Source organism: Peromyscus eremicus, chromosome 8a (assembly GCF_949786415.1).
Source record: "Peromyscus eremicus chromosome 8a, PerEre_H2_v1, whole genome shotgun sequence".
NCBI lineage: Eukaryota > Metazoa > Chordata > Mammalia > Rodentia > Cricetidae > Peromyscus > Peromyscus eremicus.
In genome coordinates, this window is record NC_081423.1 from 37,749,257 (window position 1) to 37,772,958 (window position 23,702).

The 23,702-nt window shown below is 39.1% G+C and overlaps 1 protein-coding gene across 3 annotated transcripts in view; it reads left to right on the plus strand.

Moving 5' to 3' along the window:
- Positions 1 to 23,702, plus strand: part of Rapgef6 (Rap guanine nucleotide exchange factor 6) — a 186,558-nt gene that overhangs the window by 111,528 nt on the left and 51,328 nt on the right. For all 3 annotated transcript variants that reach the window (XM_059270565.1, XM_059270567.1, XM_059270566.1), the window contains 5 exons: positions 1,125 to 1,232; positions 2,706 to 2,909; positions 7,247 to 7,355; positions 15,624 to 15,867; positions 21,167 to 21,324. In XM_059270565.1, coding sequence (XP_059126548.1) covers positions 1,125 to 1,232; positions 2,706 to 2,909; positions 7,247 to 7,355; positions 15,624 to 15,867; positions 21,167 to 21,324 — 823 coding nt within the window. The remainder of the gene's footprint in view (positions 1 to 1,124; positions 1,233 to 2,705; positions 2,910 to 7,246; positions 7,356 to 15,623; positions 15,868 to 21,166; positions 21,325 to 23,702) is intronic.

Here is a 23,702-nt window from a genome sequence, read left to right on the forward strand (position 1 = left end):
AATTAATAATGAAAATACTTTTTAAGAACTAAAACTATAATGCTCTTAGACTAATTGACTTTGAGTTTGGCAATAGTTCTGCAGATGTGACACCCAGAGCACAAGCAAGGAAAAAAAAAGAGAGAGAGACAGATAAACAGAACTTCCAATATTAAAACCTTTTTTCTGTATCAAAAAGTACTATCAAGCACAAGATTGGGGCTTGGGTGATGGCCCAGTGATTAAAACACTTGGCTGGGTAAGGTTGAGGATGGGAGTTTGGGTCCCCAGACCCCATGTAAATGCCAGGTGGGCGTGGCAACCAGCCTCAGAAGGTGAAAATGGGGTTCTCCTATGCAAACTAGCTTTCAAGACAAGCCATATCAGCAAACTCTGGGTTTGATTGAGAGTCAGTCAGTGAATTGACTGAGTGAAAAGACTCAGTGAATTAGGTAGAAGAGTGATAGGGGATGATTCCCAGCATCAACCTCAGACCTGCACATGCCTACCCCATACAAATATGAAAATGGAATAAGCAGAAAAAAAAAAAGAAATAAAACAACATACAGATTTGCAAATCATAGATTTGATAAGGCTCTACTAACCAGAATACATAAAGAACTCTTAGAACTGAAGGGCAGAAAGACACGCAACATGATTGAAAAATGAACAAATGACTGGAGTAAACACTTCTCTGAAGAAGATTTACACATGGCCAACAAGCATATGTTCATCATGATTGCACATATGGAAGTCCACTCAAAACTACATGTCTTAATTTCTTACTTAACCTGTTGGACAGTATAAACTAACCACTTTGAAAATTTGACGACATTTAATGAAGTTATAGATTTGTTTTTCTTGAAAATTTTGATCAAGTGCATTCTTAATTGTAGAAATACTTTTAATGATGTGTTCTAATTGAAATGACTGACTGTACTTACAACAGACAGGGGCTTGTGTTTAAGACACTATGGGAAATACACATCCCAGTTTGTATCTTCTTTCGGATCTAAAGGAAACATATATGGAAACTAAACCATGCCTCTGTTAGAACAACCCTTTTGTGTAAAATGAAGCCCAAGAGTGGCTAGCCAGACAGAAGGAATGCGTCACATAACCACATGCCTTCTCCTGTTCCACAGGTGACCCGGATTGTACTCTTATGGGTAAATAATCATTTTAATGATTTTGAAGGTGATCCTGCTATGACTCAGTTTCTAGAAGAATTTGAAAAAAATCTGGAAGATACAGTAAGAATTTGTTTTCATAATTCAGGGTTCTCCCTATTCCCTCAGCAAGAACAGCAACTCAGAACAATTTCCATCTTCTCCCAGATCTGTTGTAGGATGGGAATTCCTCACCACAATAAAAAACTATATACCCTCTATGTTCATTTCTATTTTAGAGCTAGCATCTGGTTAGAGCTCTGTACGTGAACAGATTGCCTAAGCTTTATATCTTAGATTTTAATAAAAATGGGCTGGGTGGTGGTGGCACACACCTTTAATCCCAGCACTCAGGAGGCAGAGCCAGGCGAATCTCTGTGAGTTCGAGGCCAGCTTGGGCTACAGAGTGAGTTCCAGGAAAGGCTCCAAAACTACACAGAGAAACTCTGTCTTGAAAAACCAGAAAAAAAGGCCGGGGGGTGGTGGCGCACGCCTTTAATCCCAGCACTCTGGAGGCAGAGCCAGGCGGATCTCTGTGAGTTCGAGGCCAGCCTGGGCTACCAAGTGAGTTCCAGGAGAAGCACAAAGCTACACAGAGAAACCCTGTCTCGAAAAACCAAAAAAAAAAAAAAAAGAAAGAAAGAAAAACCAGAAAAAAAAAAATGGTAGTCTCCAGTCCTGAGAGATTATGTGAGGACTACAATGAGGTAATGAATGTAACAACTGAAGACAAACTGGTACTGAGAAAATACTCAGGAGCAGATTTCCCAGAGTAGATTGAGTTGAACACAGAGGGAAGAAAGTGACAGCTCTGGTCCCTTTCTTACCCCTCAGTTTCTGTAGACTTTCCTGCAGCGTATCTGCCTTGTGCAAAATGAGGAAACATGAACAGAGACTGGGAAACTTGACTAATAGACCATTGAGGCACACCAACATCATTTAGCTCTTGCAGTACCAGTGTGTAGTTATTTAAGAGACACTGGAAGAGACGTTGTCATTATAGATGGTTGTGAGCCATGGAATTCCTCCATCCCAACGAATAATCAAATATTTATTGAAATCTCCCACTCACAGGTATTGTATACAAGTGTAAAATCTGATTCCTGCCCTGGAAGAAAAAAAAATCTTTGGCTTATTAGAGCCATACCAAGTTCACAAACATGTTACATTACCTATTTGAAAAGTAATTGAATATTAAAATAGGAGTAAAACTTCAAATTAGAATATTATTGAATTTACAAAAGACTTAATGTGTCTGAGTATTAGACAATATTCAGAAAGGAAGTCACTCCATTTCAACCAGGAGGTTTGCAGGATAGTACAGTAAGAATTTGGAAGATTCAGGAGAAATTTTTCATTATCTAAAAGTCTTTTAAAACCCTGTTAAGAAATTTTGTTGAGTGCTCTGGGGTGGAAGTACCCTTTCCAGTTTAGTTTACCTAGCTTACATGTTCTGTAGTTTGTAGGTTTTGCTTCTAATTATAACCATTGTAGAATTTTTCAAAGCCTATAAGAATAGGTATATAAATGTACATTTTAATCTTCTCTGCTTCACAGAAAATGAATGGTCACCTCAGGTTATTGAATATTGCCTGTGCTGCAAAGGCTAAGTGGAGGCAAGTTGTGCTACAGAAGGCATCCCGTGAGTCCCCGCTGCTCTTCAGCCTGAATGGAGGCAGTGAGAAGGGATTCGGTGTCTTTGTTGAAGGAGTAGAACCTGGGAGCAAAGCTGCTGATGCAGGACTGAAACGGGGTGATCAGGTAAATAAATAATCCCACACTTAAATAAGAACTTTTATAAGTGGTACATCTGTTACTTTTGTTCCTTTTCTTTGGGAGGAGGGAGTAGTTTTGAGAGAGAGAGAGAGAGAGAGAGAGAGAGAGAGAGAGAGAGAGAGAGAGAGAGAGAGAGAGAGAGAGAGAGAGAGAACCAGAGAACAGACAACTTTGAGTATTGTTCCTTGTTCCTCAGGAACTGCCTACCCTTTTTTTTTTTTTTTTCCGAGTTGAGCTATCCCCCCCAGCCCTAGTGTTAATATTTAGGTTTGTTGTTGTTGTTTTTCCTGAGACAGAGTTTCTCTGTGTAGCTTTGGTACCTGACCTGGATCTCGCTCTGTAGACCAGGCTGGCCTCAAACTCACAGAGATCCACCTGGCTCTGCCTCCTGAGTGTTGGGAGTAAAGGTGTGCGCCACCACTACCTGGCTAGTGTTAATAATTAAATAGGGTTTGTTTTCAAAATATTTATCATATTCATAACTTTTGATGAAGAATTTTGTAATAGCATGGCTGAAAACCATGTGTTTCTACAGGGCTCAACCAGTATAACCACCTTTGAATGGCCCTTCCTATTTTCTAAGGATTGGGAAATTTTTCCTTGGCAACTTCAGAATATTCCAGAAAGATGTTCATGAATTAGCACCTTAGAAGTTTTGTGGAGTAAATGAAATTTACATTTGTAAATTTTAAATGTAAGTGGCAGAAGATTAAGTGATGACATCAAATTAACTAATGTTCATATGGTACCACAGCTACATTTACAAGCAGAGTGAGCTAGGTGAGGGACCAGGAAAAACTGAGACAAAGTGGGGCGGTGGTGGCGCACGCCTTCAATCCTAGCACTCGGGAGGCAGAGCCAGGCAGATCTCTGTGAGTTTGAGGCTAGCCTGGTCTACAGAGCAAGATCCAGGACAGGCACCAAAACCACACAGAGAAACCCTGTCTTGAAAAAACAAAACAGCCGGGCGGTGGTGGCGCACGCCTTTAATCCCAGCACTCGGGAGGCAGAGCCAGGCGGATCTCTGTGAGTTCAAGGCCAGCCTGGACTACCAAGTGAGTTCCAGGAAAGGTGCAAAGCTACACAGAGAAACCCTGTCTCGAAAAACCAAAAAAAAAAAAAAACAAAAAACTGAGACATGGGAGGAATTGGGTAGGGGCTTATTCTTTTGGGAATTTGTGTGTTTGGTGTGGTTTTGGGTTTTGGGGGGTTGTTGTTGTTGTTTTGGTTTGTTGTTGTTATTCTTTTTGTTTTTTAGACAGGGTCTCACTTTGTAGCCCTGGCTGGCCTTGAACTCAATATGTAGTAGAGCAGCCTAGGCTTGAACTCACAGAAATCCTTTGCCTCCCAGTGCTGGGATTAAAGGCACGTGCCATTATACCTGGTTGGTTTATTCTTTTTAGTCATTAAGTAGCTATTGTTTAGCCTAATTCAAAATGTGATATAATGATCTTATGCATAAAATGTAATTCCCAGGCTTATCTCAGTCATTGTATTAATGACATCCTCGACAGAAAAGTTGGGAATCTGTTGATTGTTTTTGTTGTTGTTATTTTCTAGTACTGGAGATGAGACCAGAGCTTTGCAAATGTGAGACAAGTACTTACCATCAATTTTCATCCTTGTCCCAGGAATATGTACAAAAGCTCTATAGATAACTCTCAGGGAGTTGTTTTCTTGCTGGCCTTCGGTTCACATACAGTATGACCGTCATTTGGCCTATAGATGATTCTCGTGTACACCAGGGAGTTGTTTTCTTCCTGGCCTTCGGTTCACATACAATATGACCATCGTTTGGCAATGTCTAAAAGAGGCGTATGCACACACTTTGGTTGTGTTGTTGTTGTCGTCATCGTTTGGTTTGGTTTGTGGACAGTGTTTCTAGGGAGTGAACCAGGGCTTCACATGTGATGGGTGATCACTGTATCTACTATACTACATTTCCAGCCCCTAAAAATATTTTTTGGGTATCAAAACCTAGGGATTATTGCTGGTGCATTGTGAATAGAGACCACTGAACAGCCTACAATACCCAGATTGTTGGAAACTGGGGGAGATGGGGTGGTGTAAAGTAGGGGGGAAACAGTAGTGGGCCAGGCATGGTGATCCCAGCACTCAGGAGACAAAAACAGAATTGTAGTAATCCTTTGATTTCCTTAAGGGTGTTTTGGGGGTTTTTTATTTATTTATTTATTTATCTTAAATTGGCCTGTTCTTCAGTCTACTCATTAAAAATACCTAACAGCCAGTATCCTAGAATTAATATATTTATTATGATTTTCCCAGTTTCTTATCATAAAACATTTAAAGATAACATTTCTCATAGTGGGTGAGAGGACAGTGAAATCTAAAACTTACATTCCTAACAATGAAATTGATTGTGGCTTCACTTCTTGCATTCATCTCTCCGTGATCCATTCTGTCTAGATCATACTTCTCTATTATTATTCATTTTACAGACATGAGTCTTTATATATCTGAAGATGTTTTTGTTCAGTGTGGTATAAAGTTCTACGGTAATAATGATTTTATTCCTTAAGAACACTGAAGTTGCAGAAAAATATCACCTTATCATATTGTTGCCCAATAGAAGTCAAAAGCAGCCTTTATTTTTCTTTAATTCTGTTGATTCCTACGCATAAACACCTTTATTCTCTGTCCTTCAGATTCAGAGTTGTCATTGAGAATTGTTAAAATGGGTATCTCTTTAGTGCCATGGCATTTTGGTGTGTAGACGTGGGTCTTTTTGTTTTGTTTTGTTTTTTAAGACAGTTTCAAAACTTAGTTCTGCCTGACCTGGAACTCACTCTGTAGACCATGCTGGCCTCAAACTCACAGATCCACCTGCCTCTGCCTCCCAAACACCGAGATTGCATCATCACTCTGGGCCTGATGTGTCTTCTTAGAATTCTGAATTTTGCTTCTATTGATTTTCTTTTCCTGATATATTGTTTGTGTCCTCTTTACCTTTGAGAATTTTTATATCACTTTTGAGATCTGTCCGCTCCGCTGCTTATTTGTTTACTGCTAAATTTTTGGTCATTGAATTTTTATCCTTTTTTTTTCCCTTCCAGGAAGCTTTTTGTGTAGGAATGAGTTAACCAAAGAAAGCAGTTTCTCAGTAGAGAAAAACCATCACAGTAGTGCTGCTTTTGGTTGGTTGCCTGGTTCTTTTGTTAATTAAAAATAAAAACAAATCTAGATTTTATTCGTTAATTTATTTTTGGTTTTTCAAGACAGGATTTCTCTGTATAGCTTTGGAGCCTGTACTGGATCTCGCTCTGTAGACCAGGCTGGCCTCAAACTCACAGAGATCCGCCAGGCTCTGCCTCTCAGGTGCTGAGATTAAGGGCATGCACCACTGCCGCCCAACTGAATTTATTTTTTCTTAAGACAGAGTCTGACTATATAACCCTGGACTTTCAATCTTCTTGCCCCTAGTATCGGAATTATAAGCATACACTGTTCATCCAGCCTTAGCATGTTCTTTTTAAATGAATTATTTCACATTGAATTACACTAAATGTCTCTTTAGACAGTTTGACTAAAATGTGTGTATATATACATAGTGTCATCTTCTAGCTTACAAGACGTGATTAAAATTTTTCTTCACTTATAAAACCATTGTGTGTGTGTGTGTGTGTGTGTGTGTGTGTGTGTGTGTGTGTGTGTAAAATTATGTTTAGTGTATGTATGTGTTCTTGTTCACATACATGTACCATGGTGCATTTGTGGACATCCAGGAAGTCAGTTCTCTCCTTTTACCATGTGGGTCCTGGAGATCAAATTCAGGCTTGGTAGCGAGCACTTTTACCCACACGGCCATCATCTCTCCAGTCCCCATCTTAATTTTTGTTTCCTTTTTCTTTTCTTTCTTTTTTTTTTTTTTTAAAGGTTTATTTTATTTTATGTGTATGGATGTTTTGCCTGAATGTGCATCGTATGCTTGCCTGGTGCCAGCCGAGGTCAGAAGAAAGTATTGGATCACCTAGAATTGGAGTTAGAGATGGTTATGAGGCACCATGCGAGTGGGAACTGAACCTGCATCCTTTACAACAGCAGTTCTAGGTCTTGACTGCTAAGTCATATCATTTGGGATCCCAGAGAAAATGACCTTTGAAAATACATATGATGGAGGATTTGGAAATTATATAGTACAACACAAAAAATGATAGTCCAGTTTCTAAAAACAATAATCATTGCTCACATATGGAGTGATTTATTCAAGTTCTATTTTGGTTTTTCTAATATTAAACTTTTGAGGTAATAGGTGATACTAATACTATTTCTTTCTTAATTTGTATTTTAAAAATATTTTCAAGATAATGGAAGTCAATGGACAAAACTTTGAGAATATTACATATGTTAAAGCTCTTGAAATTTTGAGGAATAATACTCACCTTGCACTTACTGTGAAGACCAACATTTTTGGTAAGTTTTGTTGTAACAGCTACTGAGGTAAGCTTTTGTTTTATTTTATGTAAATAGAAAAGTAAGTGGACTAGAGAGATGGCTCAGAGGTTAGGAGCACTGGCTGCTCTTCCAGAGGTCCTGAGTTCAATCCCCAGCAACTACATGATGGCTCACAACCATCTGTAATGAGATCTTGTGCCCTCTTCTGGTGTGCAAACATACATGCAGACAAAACACTATATCCGTAATAAATAAATAAATCTTTAAAAAAAAAAAAACAAAAGTAATAAAAGTCATTTCAGTGAGGTAGATGATAGTAAAATATAAACTTTTTTTGTATAAGATCCTAAGATTACTATGATTTTATAATTTATAATTTTCATTTGATCTAAATTTCATGGAAATAGAGATATAGCTTCAGTTATACATAAAGTATCTGTTGAGCTTCTGTTGTATACTATATAGTGCAGAGTACAAAAGTAAAACTTGAATGACTTGAATAAAGCTTAGAAGTCATAAACAGGCTCTTTTCCACTCTGAATGTACAAAGCTAGCTTTCTGCAATGAATCAAATGCCAGAGTAGTTGTTTCATCAAATAAATTCAGTGAAGCCTTCGAAATCTCTGAGTGAGATTTCTAAACAGTGTGTCCTTCCTTTCTCTGTAGAAAGGTTTATAGTAGCTACACTGTGTTCTTCAGTTTTGTGGTATGAGGGCCTGGACCCAAAGCCTTACACATGCTGCCCAAGTGTCCTACAGCTGAGCTACATCTCCAGCCTGCGCTGTCTTGTTTTTTCATATTTATATCTGAATAGAACATGTATTAAGCTTGTGCTTTGGGGGCTGAAGAGTTGGTTCCGTGGTTAAAAGCACTGGATGCTCTTCCAGAGAACCCAGGTTTAATTTCCAGAACCTACATGGTGGCTCACAATCATCTGTAACTCCAGTTCAGGGTTATCTGACTCCATATTTGCAGGCAGAACAGACACATAAGGTAAAAATAAAATAAATCTTTTTTAAAAAAGAAAAAAACAAAAAGCTTGTGCTTTTAACAAGATATAACATTCTTTTGGTTGAGTGATTTTTATGAAAGATTTATTATCAATTGCTTTAGACTCCATTGAATTTTGGCTAAAATCATGAGAAAGATAACAGTAAGTCTAAAGTAACAATTAAAAACCAAAGACCACTTAGGAGTTCTTACACGAAAATCCCTTTAGGTAGATTAGATTGCAATCAGAATGACAGTAGAATCCTAGAAGTATGCCTTTTTGGGTAGGTAATGATGTGTTTTGGGGTTTTTTTTGTGTTTTTTGTTTGTTTCCACTTTGGTTTGTCTTTCTTTAAACTGTCTTCGGTCAGAGAGAAAAATGAAGTATTTTGTGATTTTCCTCTTTTCATTTGAGTGCTTTGGATATAATTACTTCATGTTAACTTGTCGATGGGCAGTTTTCCAGCGTTGAATAAGGAAGCCTTCAGAGCTTTTTACTTTCTGGGATTTACACTGTCTACTAATGCCAGCTTTTAGGTTAAATTAAAGAATTCCAGTTTTGAAAAATATGAAAGCAATCCTTATTCTGTCACCTTGAGCCAATTATTAAGTCTCTCCCATCAAGTGTGTTTTATAGAATTCTTAAGGATCTGAGAACCTGAGAGTTCTTTGCACCTCTCACAAAAATGATTACTGATACCAAGTACTTAGCAACATTGGCCCTGGGGGGAAAGGAAGGCTTTTGGATATAAAGGACAGTGAAGCCATAACCTAAGAGCCTTTGGGTAGTGAGAATTCTGTTGTCCTCCCAGGAATCCTACATTGGTTGTGGTCAAGGATGGGGACCTACATGGTACTGCAAAAGTGTGGGAGCTGGGGAAGAGCAAAGCATTACCAGCCCATACCTCTTTCCTTATGCCAGGTAGAGTGCAGTCAACCAAGCAGAACACCAAAGACTACCTCAAACAAACATTTATGGAACATTTGTGGAAATGGAGGGGGCACTTTCATCTTTACATAATGTTCACAGTGACTGGCACTGTTTTAAAGTCAGGTCAGACATCAAGTGGAAAGCAGCAGAAGATGGGCGTAGAGGATCTTTTTCAGATTATGAGGAAGAAGAGTTAATTCGAAGAAGGGACAGAAAACCTGTCTAGTGATTTAAAACCTCATCTTTTGAAACAAGAACAGAAAGTCGGGGGAAAAAAATCATTGAGAAAGAAACAACTTTTAGGAACAGTGATGGTTTATACTTCAGTGCTCGACAAGGACCAGAACACTCGAGCAGCACCTTTTAGAATTGGAACTCTCACAGACTCGCAAACAGATAGAACTGAACTGTAGCTTCCTCTCAAGGAGACCCAAAAAAACTTGAAAATTTTGCTCCTGGTTCTGAATGTCAAGACCTTGCGGGGGGGGGGGGGGGGGGCGGCGTAACTTGGGCTCACCCTATTTTAAAAAAATAATTTTTCAAAAATAATTAATCAAACAAAGATTTTGAAGTACTGGGAAAAGTCTGTATGAGCCAGAAGTGCATGCACGCCAGAATAGCTTTTGTAAGTGGAAATAAAAACTGAATTATGGGTTCCATTTCTAGATAAGATGTAGTAAATCATGTCACCTTTCCTCTTCTACTGATTTTAACCATAAAACCTGAACAGAATCATGACTCATGTATTTGAGAACAGGCAGGCCACAGAAAGACTTAAGAATTCAGTGTACCATCTTAGTGAATTTACTATCTTCCCGGTAACAGTCCCCCAAGGTGGACTAAAGGAACTTGAAACCTGGATGTGAGTACTGTGTCTTAAGGAAATAAAAAGGGAAATCTTTAGGCTCCAACAAAATGAAGGAAGTCTCCCTTGTTTTACTTTCCTTGTTCTCCATGATGATCTGGAGCAGTACAGAGCAGTCACAATAGCCTGCCGCAGAAGCCTACAAGAGCCAGTCCTCTGGAGAAAGGACTCCTTCATCTTATACCACTGTGCCTGTTCCCGCCTTCTTCCTTCTATGTCCTTCTGCCTATCACGAATCTTAAAAGGTCTTATAATTAAAAAACCCAGAGCCAGATATTGGAGTGAAAGCTGAAAGAGCAGAGATGCAGAACAGCCAGCCACTAGCTTACCTCTACAAAATCCTCAGCCTCAAGAGAGCAAGTTCCTGTTTCCTCATGCCTTATATACCTTTCTGTGTCCTGCCATATTACTTCCTGGGATTAAAGACGTGTGTCACTACTGCCTGGTTCTATTATTGTCATGTAGCCCTGAATTCACAGAGATCTAGACGGATCTCTGCCTCCCAAGTGATAGGATTAAAGGTATGTGCCACCATTGCCTGACCTCTATGTCTAATTTAGTGGCTAGCTTTGTCCTCTGATCCCCAGGTAAGCTTTATTGGGGTACACAACATATTACCACAGTTCTCTAGGGTCTCTTAGGACAAAACACAAGGGAGGCTAAAAATAAAAAAAACTAGGTTGATAACTGTCTTAGTCAAAATTTTATTACTGTGAAGAGACACCATGACCACAGCATGGTTTTTAAAAGTTTTGCAATGCTATTTAGATCTATTACCTTGACAACTCTTATGATTGGGGCTAGCTTACAAGTTCCGAGGGTTAGTCCATTATCATCATGGCAGGAAGCATGGTGGCATGCAGGCATGCATGGTGCTGGAGAATTAGCTGAGAGTTCTTCATCTGGATCTGCAGGCAGCAGGGAGAGAGAGACCATGGGCCTAGCTTGAGCATGGAATGTCAAAGCCCACTTCCAGTGATAGACTTCCTCCAACAAGGTCATACTTACTGCAATAAATCTACATGTTCTAGTCCTTTAAAATAGTACCACTCCCTGTGAGGCTATGGGGGCCATTTTCTTTCAAACCACCACAATAAGATGAGGAAGACAAACTCATAAAGTTGATTCTGAACTCCTCAACATGCCCCCAGCCTGTGTATTATGAGCTTGATAATATTGGGGGAAATGTAGATTTTTAAGAACCACTGTTGCAGATAAACGTATCAGATCTGAGACAAATCATTTTGTGACCCCAAATGGCAGATCTGAATAGCATTGCAAAACTTTTAAAAACCAAGTATTGGACCTGTAGCCCCCAGGACAACCACAAGCACCATTGTTCTTCACAAGATCTAAGCATTAGAAGGATTCTTTATTAAAATTTTGAAGGTGGGGGACTCTGTTTTGGTGGTCTTATCCATTTCTCTATAGATGTCTTGCTTGGTTTTAAAATTCTCGTGGCTGTTTTCACTTCAGATACTGCCTTTAAACCCCTTCTCTATCTCTTTTTCAAATCAGAGATTAATATTTTCTGTAGTATCCTACATAAGGTTTTTATTTGGGTTTTTTTTTTTTTAATTTGTTGTTGTTGATTGTTAGAGGCACTTGTGGAAGTGAGAGAACAACTTTCTCTTTCCACCCTGCTTTGAGGTAGGGTCTTTCTTGCTTCTACCACCCTGAGTATCCATGGTAACTGCCCACATGCTTCATGGTGATTGTCTTGTTTCACCTCTCAATCACCGTAGTGCTGTGGTTACAGATGAACACTACCAGATCCAGGACCAAACTCAGATCATCAGGCTTGTAAGACAAAGCAGTTTCACCCACTGAGTCATCTCATCAACCCTGATCCTGTTTGTACTGTATTCATTCTGGTGTTTCAAATGTAGAATGATTTTAGTTTTAGAAATTTAACTTTTAGGTTCTAGAGTAGCTTTTTTTTTTTTGGTTGTGAATCTAGCTCTTGACAGCTGAGCCATCTTTCCAGCCCTAGAATGTACATTTAAATCTCTCTTAAAGATTTAGTTTTTCTTCTCTTGGTTTGGTTTTTGTTGCTATTTGTTCTTTGTTTTTGGTTTGGTTTGGTTTTTTGTTTGTTTGTTTGTTTGGGTTTTTTTGATACAGAAGGTCTTGTTGTGTTGCCATGCCTAGACTGAAACTTACTATGTAGCCCAGACCAAGCATCTTCCTCCTGAATGCTGGGTTACATATATGTACCACCATCTCCACCTGAGATAGAAGTGTCTTTTAAACCATTGAGTCCTCTCACATACCTGCTGCGTTCAGAGGAACCTGCTGCCCCTTCTGTTCTCATAACAGAACACTGGGACACTTTACTGTTTTCTGGCCTTTCTACCTTAGTGTCTATTCATTTCCTGTTCTCCTTCTACCACAGGGACTTTTAAATGTCATGTTTACTTAGAATCATTCCACCATTCCTTTCTTTGTCTACTTTAAATCTCATTTTTAAAATCTTTTCTCATAAAGTAACTTTCGTAAGGTTACTCCTTTCCTACTGTCCTAAGTCGCTTCTAAGGCTGTGTTCTCCCTACACCAGTTATTTTACCTGACTGCAAGTTCCACACCTAGAGCAACATACAGACATTTGGTGTAGTATATACCACTTGTAGGTTAGTAAACATTCTTGAATGGATAAATTTCTTGATTTTAGCTTGACAAGCTATTTTTTATCTTTGCCGAGTGGTTTAAACAAAGGTGACTTTTTAAAACTAGAAGCTGAAAGGAACTTTAATTTAGTAAAGCAAAATATCTTTCAAAGATGAACCCTAAAGGATTCAAACATGAAGGCAAAGTAAAATGTCTCTCTTGGGGCTGGAGAGTTGGTTCCCTGGTTAAATAGCACTCACTTGCTATTCTTCCAGAGTACCTGAGTTCTGTTTCCAGCAACCACATCAGGAAACGTCCACCTGTAACTCCATATTCAGGGAATCGGATGCCCTATTCTGGACTCAGTAGGCACGTGCACCGCATGGCAGACACTCATATATACACATAAATAAAAGTAAAATAAAGCTAATTGTTAATGTCATTTTCATATGTTCGCATCTAGTTTGGCACTGTAGTCTCATCTTTGTTGAAGACCCTGCAGAATAAGGAACGATATTTGGCAGTTCTAACAGAAGCTTAATATCCAGACTGTATAAAAAAACTTAAGCTGGTATGTGGAGGCAGGAGGACTCCAAGGCTAGCCTGAGCTACCTAAGACCCTATCTCTAAAACAATAAGACAAGAAAGGAAAAAGGAAAGGGCAAGACTTGGAGGCTGAGGCAGGATTGAAGTTCAAGGCGTGGCTGAAATACATAATGAAACACTGTCTCAAAAAAAAAGGAAAAAGAAACAAGTAATCCAATGTTTTTAATGAATAAATTATCTAAACAAACACTTCACAAAAGAAAAAACAAGCATGTCCAAACAGATATTTGAGAGGGTGCTCAATATTATTGATGGTCAGAAAACTGTAAATCTAGACCACAGTTATCTTCTGTCATAAGTATCTTTAAACAAAGAAGAAAAAATATATGTGTTGATGAGGAAGATGTATGAGAAAGAAACTCCTCTTTCTTTAACTTTTATTGATTCTTTGTGGATTTCACATCATTCATTCCAATCCCACTTATCTTCACCTCCCCTCGAATCCACCCTCTGCCTTTGCAAACTCCCCCACAAAACAAAACCAAATTTAAAAGAAAAACCAAACAAAACGAGAGAGAGGGGAGAGAGAATCTTGTAGTAGAAACTGTAGTGTGGCCTGCTGACTCACACGGTTTACTCTTTAATCTGTTCATCTTTACTTGCAAGTGTTCATTGCCACGAGTCATTGGTCTGGCTCGAGGCCTCTGGCTTCTGCTACCCCACCATACACCGACAGTGGGCTCTCGCTGGGGCTCCTCTTGCCTATCCTGTTGTTGTCGAGATCCTGCTGCTTTGGATCTGTAGGTTCATCCCCTTCACCTGCTCCAACAGTTCACAGATGAGGTGGATGTTGGGGTGGGCCATCTCTTAGCTCTGGTTCTGGGCCTGAGTGGTAGCTGAGTTGGTCAGCCCACCAGCTTTCCCTCATCTTCACTACTCAGCTCTCCAGCACTGCCTCATCCAGCTCACCCAGTGCAGCCTGCAGCAGGGAGCAGGGCCAGTTCTCCTGCTCTCAGGTCCTCAGAACCGAGTCATTCTCATTCACACCACCAGGGCCAGCTCTACTCTTTTGCCCAGGTGAGGTGCAAGGATCCTCTCTCCTGATTGCTGTAAGGAACATACGGGAGGCGGGGAGTATCACCTCTCGCGGGTACAGCCAGTGAGGGTCAGGGCTAGTTTTCCCACTCTTGTGACCCTAGGGCCAACTTTCTCACCTGCCACAGGTAGTAATAGGTAAGGGAGGAAGACATCTCTCACCCATGCCACCACATAGTAGTTGAGGGTGGGATTGTCCGCTCTCCTGCTCTCGCACCCTCAGGGTCGGCTCTAGTTTGCTGCCGATGGGAAAGGAACTCTTTACACTGTCAGTGGCAATACTTAGTGTAACTCCTGTAGAGAGAACGAAAAGTTCCTCATATAGCTAAACAATAGAACTAGTGTGTGCTGGTGCTATCTCACTCCTCAGTGGACAGCCACAAGAAATGAAGTCAGAAACCAAAGAGATGGTGCATATTGTTTTTTTCTGCTTTAACAAATAGCTAAGATCCGAAGTCAGTTTGAGGCCCATTAATAGGTAAAAGGATGATGGTACATAATACTCAGGAGTATTAAGCCAAAGCAGAGGTTAAATTCTGATGTTTGACCAAAGTGGATGGAACTGGAAGACATTATACTAAGGTAATCCAGTCTGACACACAAAGACAAGTGTGGCATGTTCTCTTCTCTGTGGCAGCTAAAGCAGTATTCACCTGAAAACAGGGTTAAGATTATTCAAGGCTAGGAAAGGCATGAAGGAGAGTGCAGAAATGAAGATATGATAATGCATGTTGCATGAATGCATAGAATAGCATCCTGTTCTCCATAAGTATATACAGTTAATATCTTTTGGGTAGTGGTGGTGTTTTAGCAAGCCCAGTGGAGTGACACATAATGTAATCCCAGCACTTGAGAGTCCGAGATAACTGAGAGTTCAATCCCAACCTGTAAAGCAAAATCCTATGTCAAAACAGCAAGAGGATGGTGGGGAGGAAAGCAAGAAAGGACAGAGAAGTGAAGGAAAGGGGAAAGGACAAAGAAAAGCAACCTCTCAGGCTGGGCTGCAGCTCAGTTGTGGTAAGATGTGTGAGGCCAGGCAGTCTCGTTTCAAAGTGCACGTTTTCACACATGCTGGCAGCCTGCCCATTTCCTTTCTGTTATTCCCAATGACTTCATTTTATCACTTTGTGGATCTAGCAGATAATTTTAAAGTGAGTATGCACCTGATAAAGTAGTGGTTTTCCCTAAAATGTGTTGGTATTAAACATTTTAATGAGGAAAAAGGAAATGATGAATTTGTTTATTTCCACAGTGTTCAAAGAATTGCTCAGTAGGACTGAACAAGAGAAATCTGGTGTTCCTCATATTCCCAAAATTGCTGAAAAAAAAAGTAATCGCCATTCAATCCAGGATGTCCCAGGAGATATTGAACAGACATCGCAGGAGAAAGGGAATAATAAGAAAGTTAAAGCAAACACCGTTTCAGGGGGAAGAAACAAAATCAGAAAAATTTTGGATAAAACAAGATTTAGTATCTTGCCTCCAAAACTATTTAGGTAGGTAGTACCAATCTATTGTGTCAGATTGTCATATTAACTGAAGTTTTTATTGTAGGGATAAGAGATGTGAGTCATGTTTGTTTTATACATCATAAAATCTTCAATAATGCATGAGTAAAATCTAAAACTCTCCTCATTATCTCTGTGGATTTATCACTGTCTAGTAGCTTTTAGTGTTGTGAATTTTAGAAAAGACTGTTTCGTGTTGTGCGTTTTTATGTTTTGGGTCCAATTTCAGTTACTGGATCTATAAATTTGGACGTGTTGAATTTTGGGGCACATTCATTGCTAGATTGCTCATTTCTAGAGCTCATTGCTCGTTCATTTCTAAGTCACTGCTTTCATTAAGGTGAGTAGGTTATAGAAACATAACTTTAAAATAGCAAAAATATTTAATATTATACATATCACAAACAGTGAGACTAGTAGAGGCTGGGTGAAAAGACTAATAAAGGGGTAGCCCACACTGAAGAAGTTGGGGAGTTTGAGATGACCAGAAGTCACTGTGGAAAGGGGAAAATAATCTAAGGGCCAGAAAGCAGAAAATAATTCACATGCATTAGCAGGTAATAATCTTGAGTTTCATTTCCAGAAGCCCTGATCGATTGGTCTGGAATGTGTACATTGTTGTGACTGGTGGCACAGTTGTGTCATATATCATCTAAAATCAGAGACTGTTATAATTGTGATCCTTTCTGAGCAGCTGAATCAATGGCATGCATATTCTTTGGAGAGAGGAAGTAGGTTGCTAGGCGTAGACTCCAAGTTCATGGCAGGAGACAGAAGTTGCTGTCACCAGGGGCAGTTAGTTGAGCATTTCTCACATGATAACTTTGTTTTGGGAACAAAGGAAGAAAAAAATCTTCTAGAAATGGGTTTGTTTAAATTCAGAATATATTTTTATTTAGTTTTTCATTTATTAATCAGTAAGCATTTTGAGTTTTTTGCTTTGTGCCTCCAGAAGTTGTTAGCTAAATACAAGCATGAATAAAAATGTTCTAAACATCTCTTCAATTCATGCAGTAGAGTAAAATGTCGATTGACATTTCAGGGACTGAAACCCTAAGAGATAGATTAGAGTCACATAGATTTCTGAAGCCAGTTTTATAAGAGCTGGCTTCTCGTTTTTATCTGTCTGACCAGCTACTCTGTGGTTTTGAGACCATGTGTTATTTTAACAGTCAAATCATTTAAAGTGAATTTGAATAAATTTTTCTTGCAGTTTTTGGGAGGCCTTCCCCATGTAAGGCAAGTGTTCTTCCATTGAACCATAGTACTAGTTCTTGGCTTTTTTTTTTTTTTTTTGAAGCAAGGTCTCCCCATGTAGTTCTGGCCCATATTGTATTCTTTCTGTAGTCTTACCTAATCTCAAACTCTTCAGCCCCCTTTGCCTTTTATTCCCAAGTGCTAGAAACAGGTATGCACCACCACATCCAGAAAATGATTTTTTTGGCAAAAGTTTGCAGTCTAGCTAGGTATAGAAACTTATGTTACAAGCCTAGCGTTCAGAAACTCACCCAACGGATTGGCTATTTTGCAGAGAACACAAACAGGAAATGGAATGAGACTATAAACACCCAAAGTCTGTTCCCAGTGATGTACTCCCTCCAGCAAGGCCGCACTATCTAAGCCTCCCTAGACAGTACCACCAACTTGGGGATACAGTGTTCAAATATGTAAGCCTATAGGGGACATAGTGATTCAAACCACTACAGAGATTCACCCTTTCTGAAGAACTCATAAGACACTTATGGATGAAAACATCACTGTGATGTCAATAGATAATAAACAGAGAACGCGACTTCAAATGATCCATATAGATGTTTATCCAAAGATGCAACACCCTTTCCATGGAGGGGGGTGGTGGTGGTGGTGGTGGTGGTGGTGGTGGTGGTGGTGGTGGTGGTGGTGGTGGTGATGATGGTGATGATGCTCTGCTGTGTTGCCCATGCTGGCCTCAAACTCCTGTAGTCTTGTACTCATAAGAGCTAGGAGTACACTGAAAGTCCAAGTACAGGAAAGTGGTTAGCTAAGTGGTATGTTAGACACAAAAATTATCAAGGACAGATGTCCAAGTGTCTGCTTTGAGTTTGTTTTTTTATATATATACAAAGTACAAATAAGTTTTCCCTCTTTCTTCCTGTATCTTCCAAGTTTCCTACTTTAAACATTTGGATTCTTTTAATTGAAATTAAAAATTAAGTAATTTTGCCAGGTACTGGTAGTGTACACTAGGGTGGCAGAGGCAGGCAGATTTCTGAGTTAGAGGCTAGCCTGGTCTACAGAGCAAGTTCCAGGACAGCCAGGGCTACAAAGAGAAACCCTGTCTCAAAAAATAATAATAATTTTAATTCTATAATTTCTGATTATCTTTTGTGTGCCAGAACTCCTTAGGAGAGGCATGAAGACAGACTCCTCCCCACATAGCCCCACAGAAGCTGTCACAGACAGCACCATCTGTGGGAGCAAGAAGGAAAGAATGTAAAAAAAGTAGATACTTCTGATAAAAGTAGATAACACTTAAATCCCAAGCAATTACATACTGTTAAAGTGGAAAATTATTCTTAAAAATCAAAGTGAAAATAAGTTATTGATCTGAGGGACATCTGTAAACTGTGACATAAAAGTACACTTTTTATTAACCTGAGAATATTTGGCTGTTCAGGAAATTTCCCTTTTTGTTTTTTTGGGGTTTTTTTTTTTACACTCAACTTTTATTCTGTATCTTCCTAAAAATACACTGCTTTGTTTTGTGCATCAAGACTATTTTTCTCTCCAAATGTCAGTATATTTTTTGTTTGCTTTTAATATTGGAGTTATTTTTCATATGCACATTGGTGCTGTTTTGTGGCCTCTTTGGTTTCATTATGAAACTAATTGCTTTTATCCTAAATAAATTTAGTGTCAGGGAACTAATTATTGAGGAATTTTTCAAAAATGTCTTGTTTCTGTTACTGCATCACCTCTCAGGAGACTGTTTTGGTAAGAAATGACATAATTATTTCTCACATAGGCTTTATCAGTTCAACTTTAAGCATGGATTTTTTTGCCAATTGTTTCATTCCTGTCATAGCTTGAATTGTGCATGACAGAGTTTTCATCTCTACGTGCTCACACCCTAATTACCATAAATTTATAGCCTGCTATTACATGAGTATAGCTAGATAGTGTTGTATCTGTTCATTATTAAAGGAGAATTAATGTTAAGTGGCATCAGTGACAATAGTACATATTAAGAATTTTTAATCTTCTGTGGACTTTGTCTCTATAGTGAATTCTCTTTAACAAAAATTTCTAACTTAGTGCTGGGGACATGGCCTAACTGGCAGAGTGCTTGCCCAGCATCTGAAAGGCTGTGGGTTTGATCCCAGGGACCACATAATCCAGATGTGGTGCTGCAAGCATGGAATACCAACACTTTGGAGGAGGAGGCAGGAGGATCAGGCATTCAAAGTCATTCTCTCTAGTAAAATGTTGAAAGTCAGCCAAGGCTACATGAGACCCTGTATCAAAAAATAATGCTAATTTTAATTGTGTTGTAGTTCTGCTTTGTTAATGAGAGTGGATCACCTCTTTAAAGGTTTGTTTCCTTGGGTTCAGTTACCTGACCTTATGAATCCAAACACTGGTGTGTTTGTTTGCAGAAACAGTTAGAGAAAGACTATTGTTTAAACATACGCCTTTATATTTTTTATGATTTAAATACGCGACAGCATTTCTTTTCTCCTCTTAGCTTATCTTCAAATGTTTATTTGTGACAGCTAGCAGTGCCGACCAAGTTGTAGAGAGCTAGTTTAGGGTAAGCCTGAATTACTTACCAAATAAAACCTTTCTTCTCCCAAGAGTAGATTGATGTTTCTCCCTGGGAATAAATAACATTATTTATATCAGTTGTATTGTGCCTCTACTTCTCAGTGTCAGTTAAAATAAATGTTCCTCCTCTCTAGTTTTAAATTGCTCTCATTTTAATTTGGTAAAAGTACTTGGCCCTCTTCATAAGGATAGGAATATCATTTTTCATCTACTTTAGCTGACTTAGTCCTTATAGTAGTCCTTCAACCAATGGCAAGCTAGAGAAAGGAGTTCATCTGAGACAACCAGCTAATTAACAGTCTGTCTGCCATCACCGTGTGTTCCTTCCATGCCACCCTTCTTGCCTCCCTGACTGTGCAGCTCTCTCTGGTCCTGGCTGTCTTTTTCTTGCTATTAATAGCCCGTTACTTTGCATCTTATTTCATTTCATACTCTGCCTAAATCTTATATTTTGCTTTAATATATTCTATATATTCCATATCACTCATTTTTTTTTAGATTGTAGTTTAATCTTTTCCATGGCAATAGGTAAGTGTTTTGTGATCCTCTGTTTGTATAGCAAGAACAGTACAGGAGGCTATGCTGAGTAAAATTTACATGGGAATAGATACTAAGGAACACATTTCAACATAAGTGAATTTAGGGAGAGAACTCTGGTTTTTCGAGACAGGGTTTCTCTGTGTAGCTTTGCGCCTTTCCTGGGACTCACTTGGTAGTCCAGGCTGGCCTCGAACTCACAGAGATCCACCTGGCTCTGCCTCCCAAGTGCTGGGATTAAAGGCGTGCGCCACCACCGCCCGGCTGGGAGAGAACTCTTATTTTGGTTATTGGTGATGATGGAAATCTTTTCCACTGTGATCTTAAGTTCTGTAGAACAGTTTTACTTTATAATTAAACTAATATTGGGGAAATACACAAAGTTTAACTGACAGTGTTTATATTTTTCCTTCCAGTGATTTTAGAATTACCTGTGTAATAGTTCTTAGTGTTTTAAAAGAAGAATTTCTTGTTGCCCTAGGTAATGGCTTTTTAGTTAATATGTGTTTTTGAGACTTTAAAAGAGAACCAACTCTTACTGACGTCAATCATCTTGTGATTATCATGTGTTTGGAGGGACACTTCTGTGGTGTGGCTATGTATAGCTCGTTAAATATATTTGAAATTTGAGACTGGCAAATTTCAAGCAGTCCCTAAACATTCAGATTGAGTTTTTCTACCAAAACCAGAGGAAACAAATTCAACATTATTTGTGATATAGTAGAATCGCTTCCATTTTATATTTCATTTTAATGTAATTTTCAAAAGTATTTTATTGGTCTTTCTTCATTATAGTTACTCTTTGGTTGCTGAAATGTTTTAATCTTAACTGGTTAAGTCATCATACTGAATTGATCTTGTTATGCCTTTGTGCATAGGAATCCAAATTGTTTACTATGTAAGTGCCCTCTAATACTTGAAAGTGATATGTGTCTTTCTTTTGAAGTGATGGAGGCCTGAGCCAATCACAAGATGACAGCATTGTGGGAACCAGGCACTGTAGGCACAGCCTGGCTATAATGCCAATTCCTGGAACTCTCTCATCCAGCAGCCCAGATCTCTTGCAGCCCACCACCAGTATGTTGGACTTTTCCAATCCTTCAGGTAATGTTTCCATGTGACATCATGTGGCCAGATTGGTATCTAATACACAGTCACTTGAGCCTTGTGCCACAGATACTAGATTTGCCTGCAGATTTTACCTGTGGGGTTTGACTTCATGCAAAAAGCCAGGGAAAATCATGTCTTTTTACCAAAGCAGGTTACTGCCTTCTAAACTGAAACTTCATAATGAAAGAACCTCAGTGGTCGCCGGGCGGTGGTGGCGCACGCCTTTAATCCCAGCACTCGGGAGGCAGAGCCAGGTGGAACTCTCTGAGTTCGAGGCCAGCCTGGACTACCAAGTGAGTTCCAGGAAAGGCGCAAAACTACACAGAGAAACCCTGTCTCGAAAAACCAAAAAAAAAAAAAAAAAAAAAAAAAAAAAGAACCTCAGTGGTATTTTATTTCAGCACCTGAAGCTAAAGTAGTTTGGGGTTTGTTTTTTTGGGGGGAGGTGGGGACACGTGGAGGGGTGGTTTAGGTTTTGGTTTGGTCAAGAATTATTATCAGAGTATAACATTTTTTTTTCACTACTAATGATTTTCAGTATGGAACATCAAGTTGTTTTCTGTTTGTATTGGTGCCCAGAGGTGTAAAAATGTCACATAAGTATATGATCTAAAATTTCATTGTAAAGAATGGATCATATACCATACATCACTTTTCTTTTCAAAAAAAGACAAAATTAAAAACTGAATATGTAATTGAATCCAAGGGAGACGGGGGAAATGATCCCTCAGAGTGTTTCTGATTCAGCCTAAGTTTTCAGTTCTAATGCACAGAGGAAGGGAGTTCATTCACAAATATTTCAGTGCTCAAAAGAAAATATAAGTGTATTTATAAAGTTTGTGTTTTCCTATAGCAGCTTAAATAAAAACCCTTTAACACAACAGAAAACATTTACTGAAGGTTGTACTGTACATTATTTCTTGTTTTGTTTTGTTTTTTTATAACAACCTAAAAACTCGCAAGGTTTAACAAAAACACAGATTAATGAAAGTAGTTATGTACATTGTTTACTTCCATTCCCTACTCACACTAGAGTTACTGCACTCAGCGAGCTGGTGTTGCACATCCTTCTTTCTGTAAAGCTGTCAAGACTGCATAGAAGAGAATGACTGCTTTGCTTTGAAAGTTCTAGCAGTTCCTGTATTAGTGAGGGGTGTGTCAGGAGACAAATCAGAAATAAATACAGAACTGGGTCTTTGCTTTCAGAAAAGGCAAGCACTAAGGTGTCACAGAAGCAGGAAAAGAGCGGCTGGGTTCAGTTCTGTGATACGGAAGAAATGCCTGTACCAGGATGAGGACGTGTTTGGGGGATAAACCTTCTTTCTAGCCACCTGTTCTGACAACCTGTTGCTTCGTCATCTGACAACCTGTTGCTTTGTCATCTCTTGAGAGTGGCACATGCTTTAAGGCTGCCTTCATGTGCTTTGCCACCTATAGGTTCTCTCTGCATGTCCAGTGTGCTGTTTCTTACTCTGATGTGTTATTCTCCAGTGCTCAAGTCCAGATCCTCTATATCATCACTTCAGCACATTTTAATGACTTCTCATCTTCATCATGTGGTAGAATCAAAATCTGTTTTTCTTTGTGTGTAGGTGTTCTATCTACAGTGGCATTTCTTACACTCTGTTCACAAATAAAAGATTTTTATACTCCCAGAGAATAACCTAAATACACATATTTTTTTGAAAGCAGTTATTTAGAAAGGGCATATGATTTTATGGATTTGCTTGTCTTACGGCTGTATTGCTGTCCTGAGCATTTATAGATACTAGGGTTGAAGACAGTCCAGCACAATGCCTCAGAAAGTTAAGGTACTTGCTGCCAAGTCTTAACAACCAGAGTTTTGTCCTTAGAACCCACGTGGTAGTAGAGAACTGACTCCTGCATGCCATCCTCTGACCTCCACATGCATGCATACACAAAAATAAATGAGTAAATAATTAGAAAGTGATGCTGAAGGAATAAAGAAGGACTTAAGGGAAAGAAGAGCAAGACGTGGACAAAGTAGGTAGACAGTGTTCCACCTGTAGAAGTGAGGAGCAGGTGCTTCTCAATTTGCTCTCAGATTGGTTTCTCAGTTCTGTCCTTGACAACATCTTGAAAGGACTCATAGATGCTTTTTAAATCTGTATAGAGTAAGTCTAATGCGGCTGAGACTGCAGCATAATGTGCATGTCAGTGATACAGCTGGACACACCTATCAGATAGTTCACGTTTGGGACCCCCAGATGTACAGCTTTTTGAGAGACTTATCTAGTAATATGTTATTTGTATTTTTGTTGGGAAAAGTTATTAAGAGTTTCAAATTCAGCTTCTTACATCTAACAGCAATACTAAAACTTACTCTGGGCACACACTTGACTGCAGAGAGC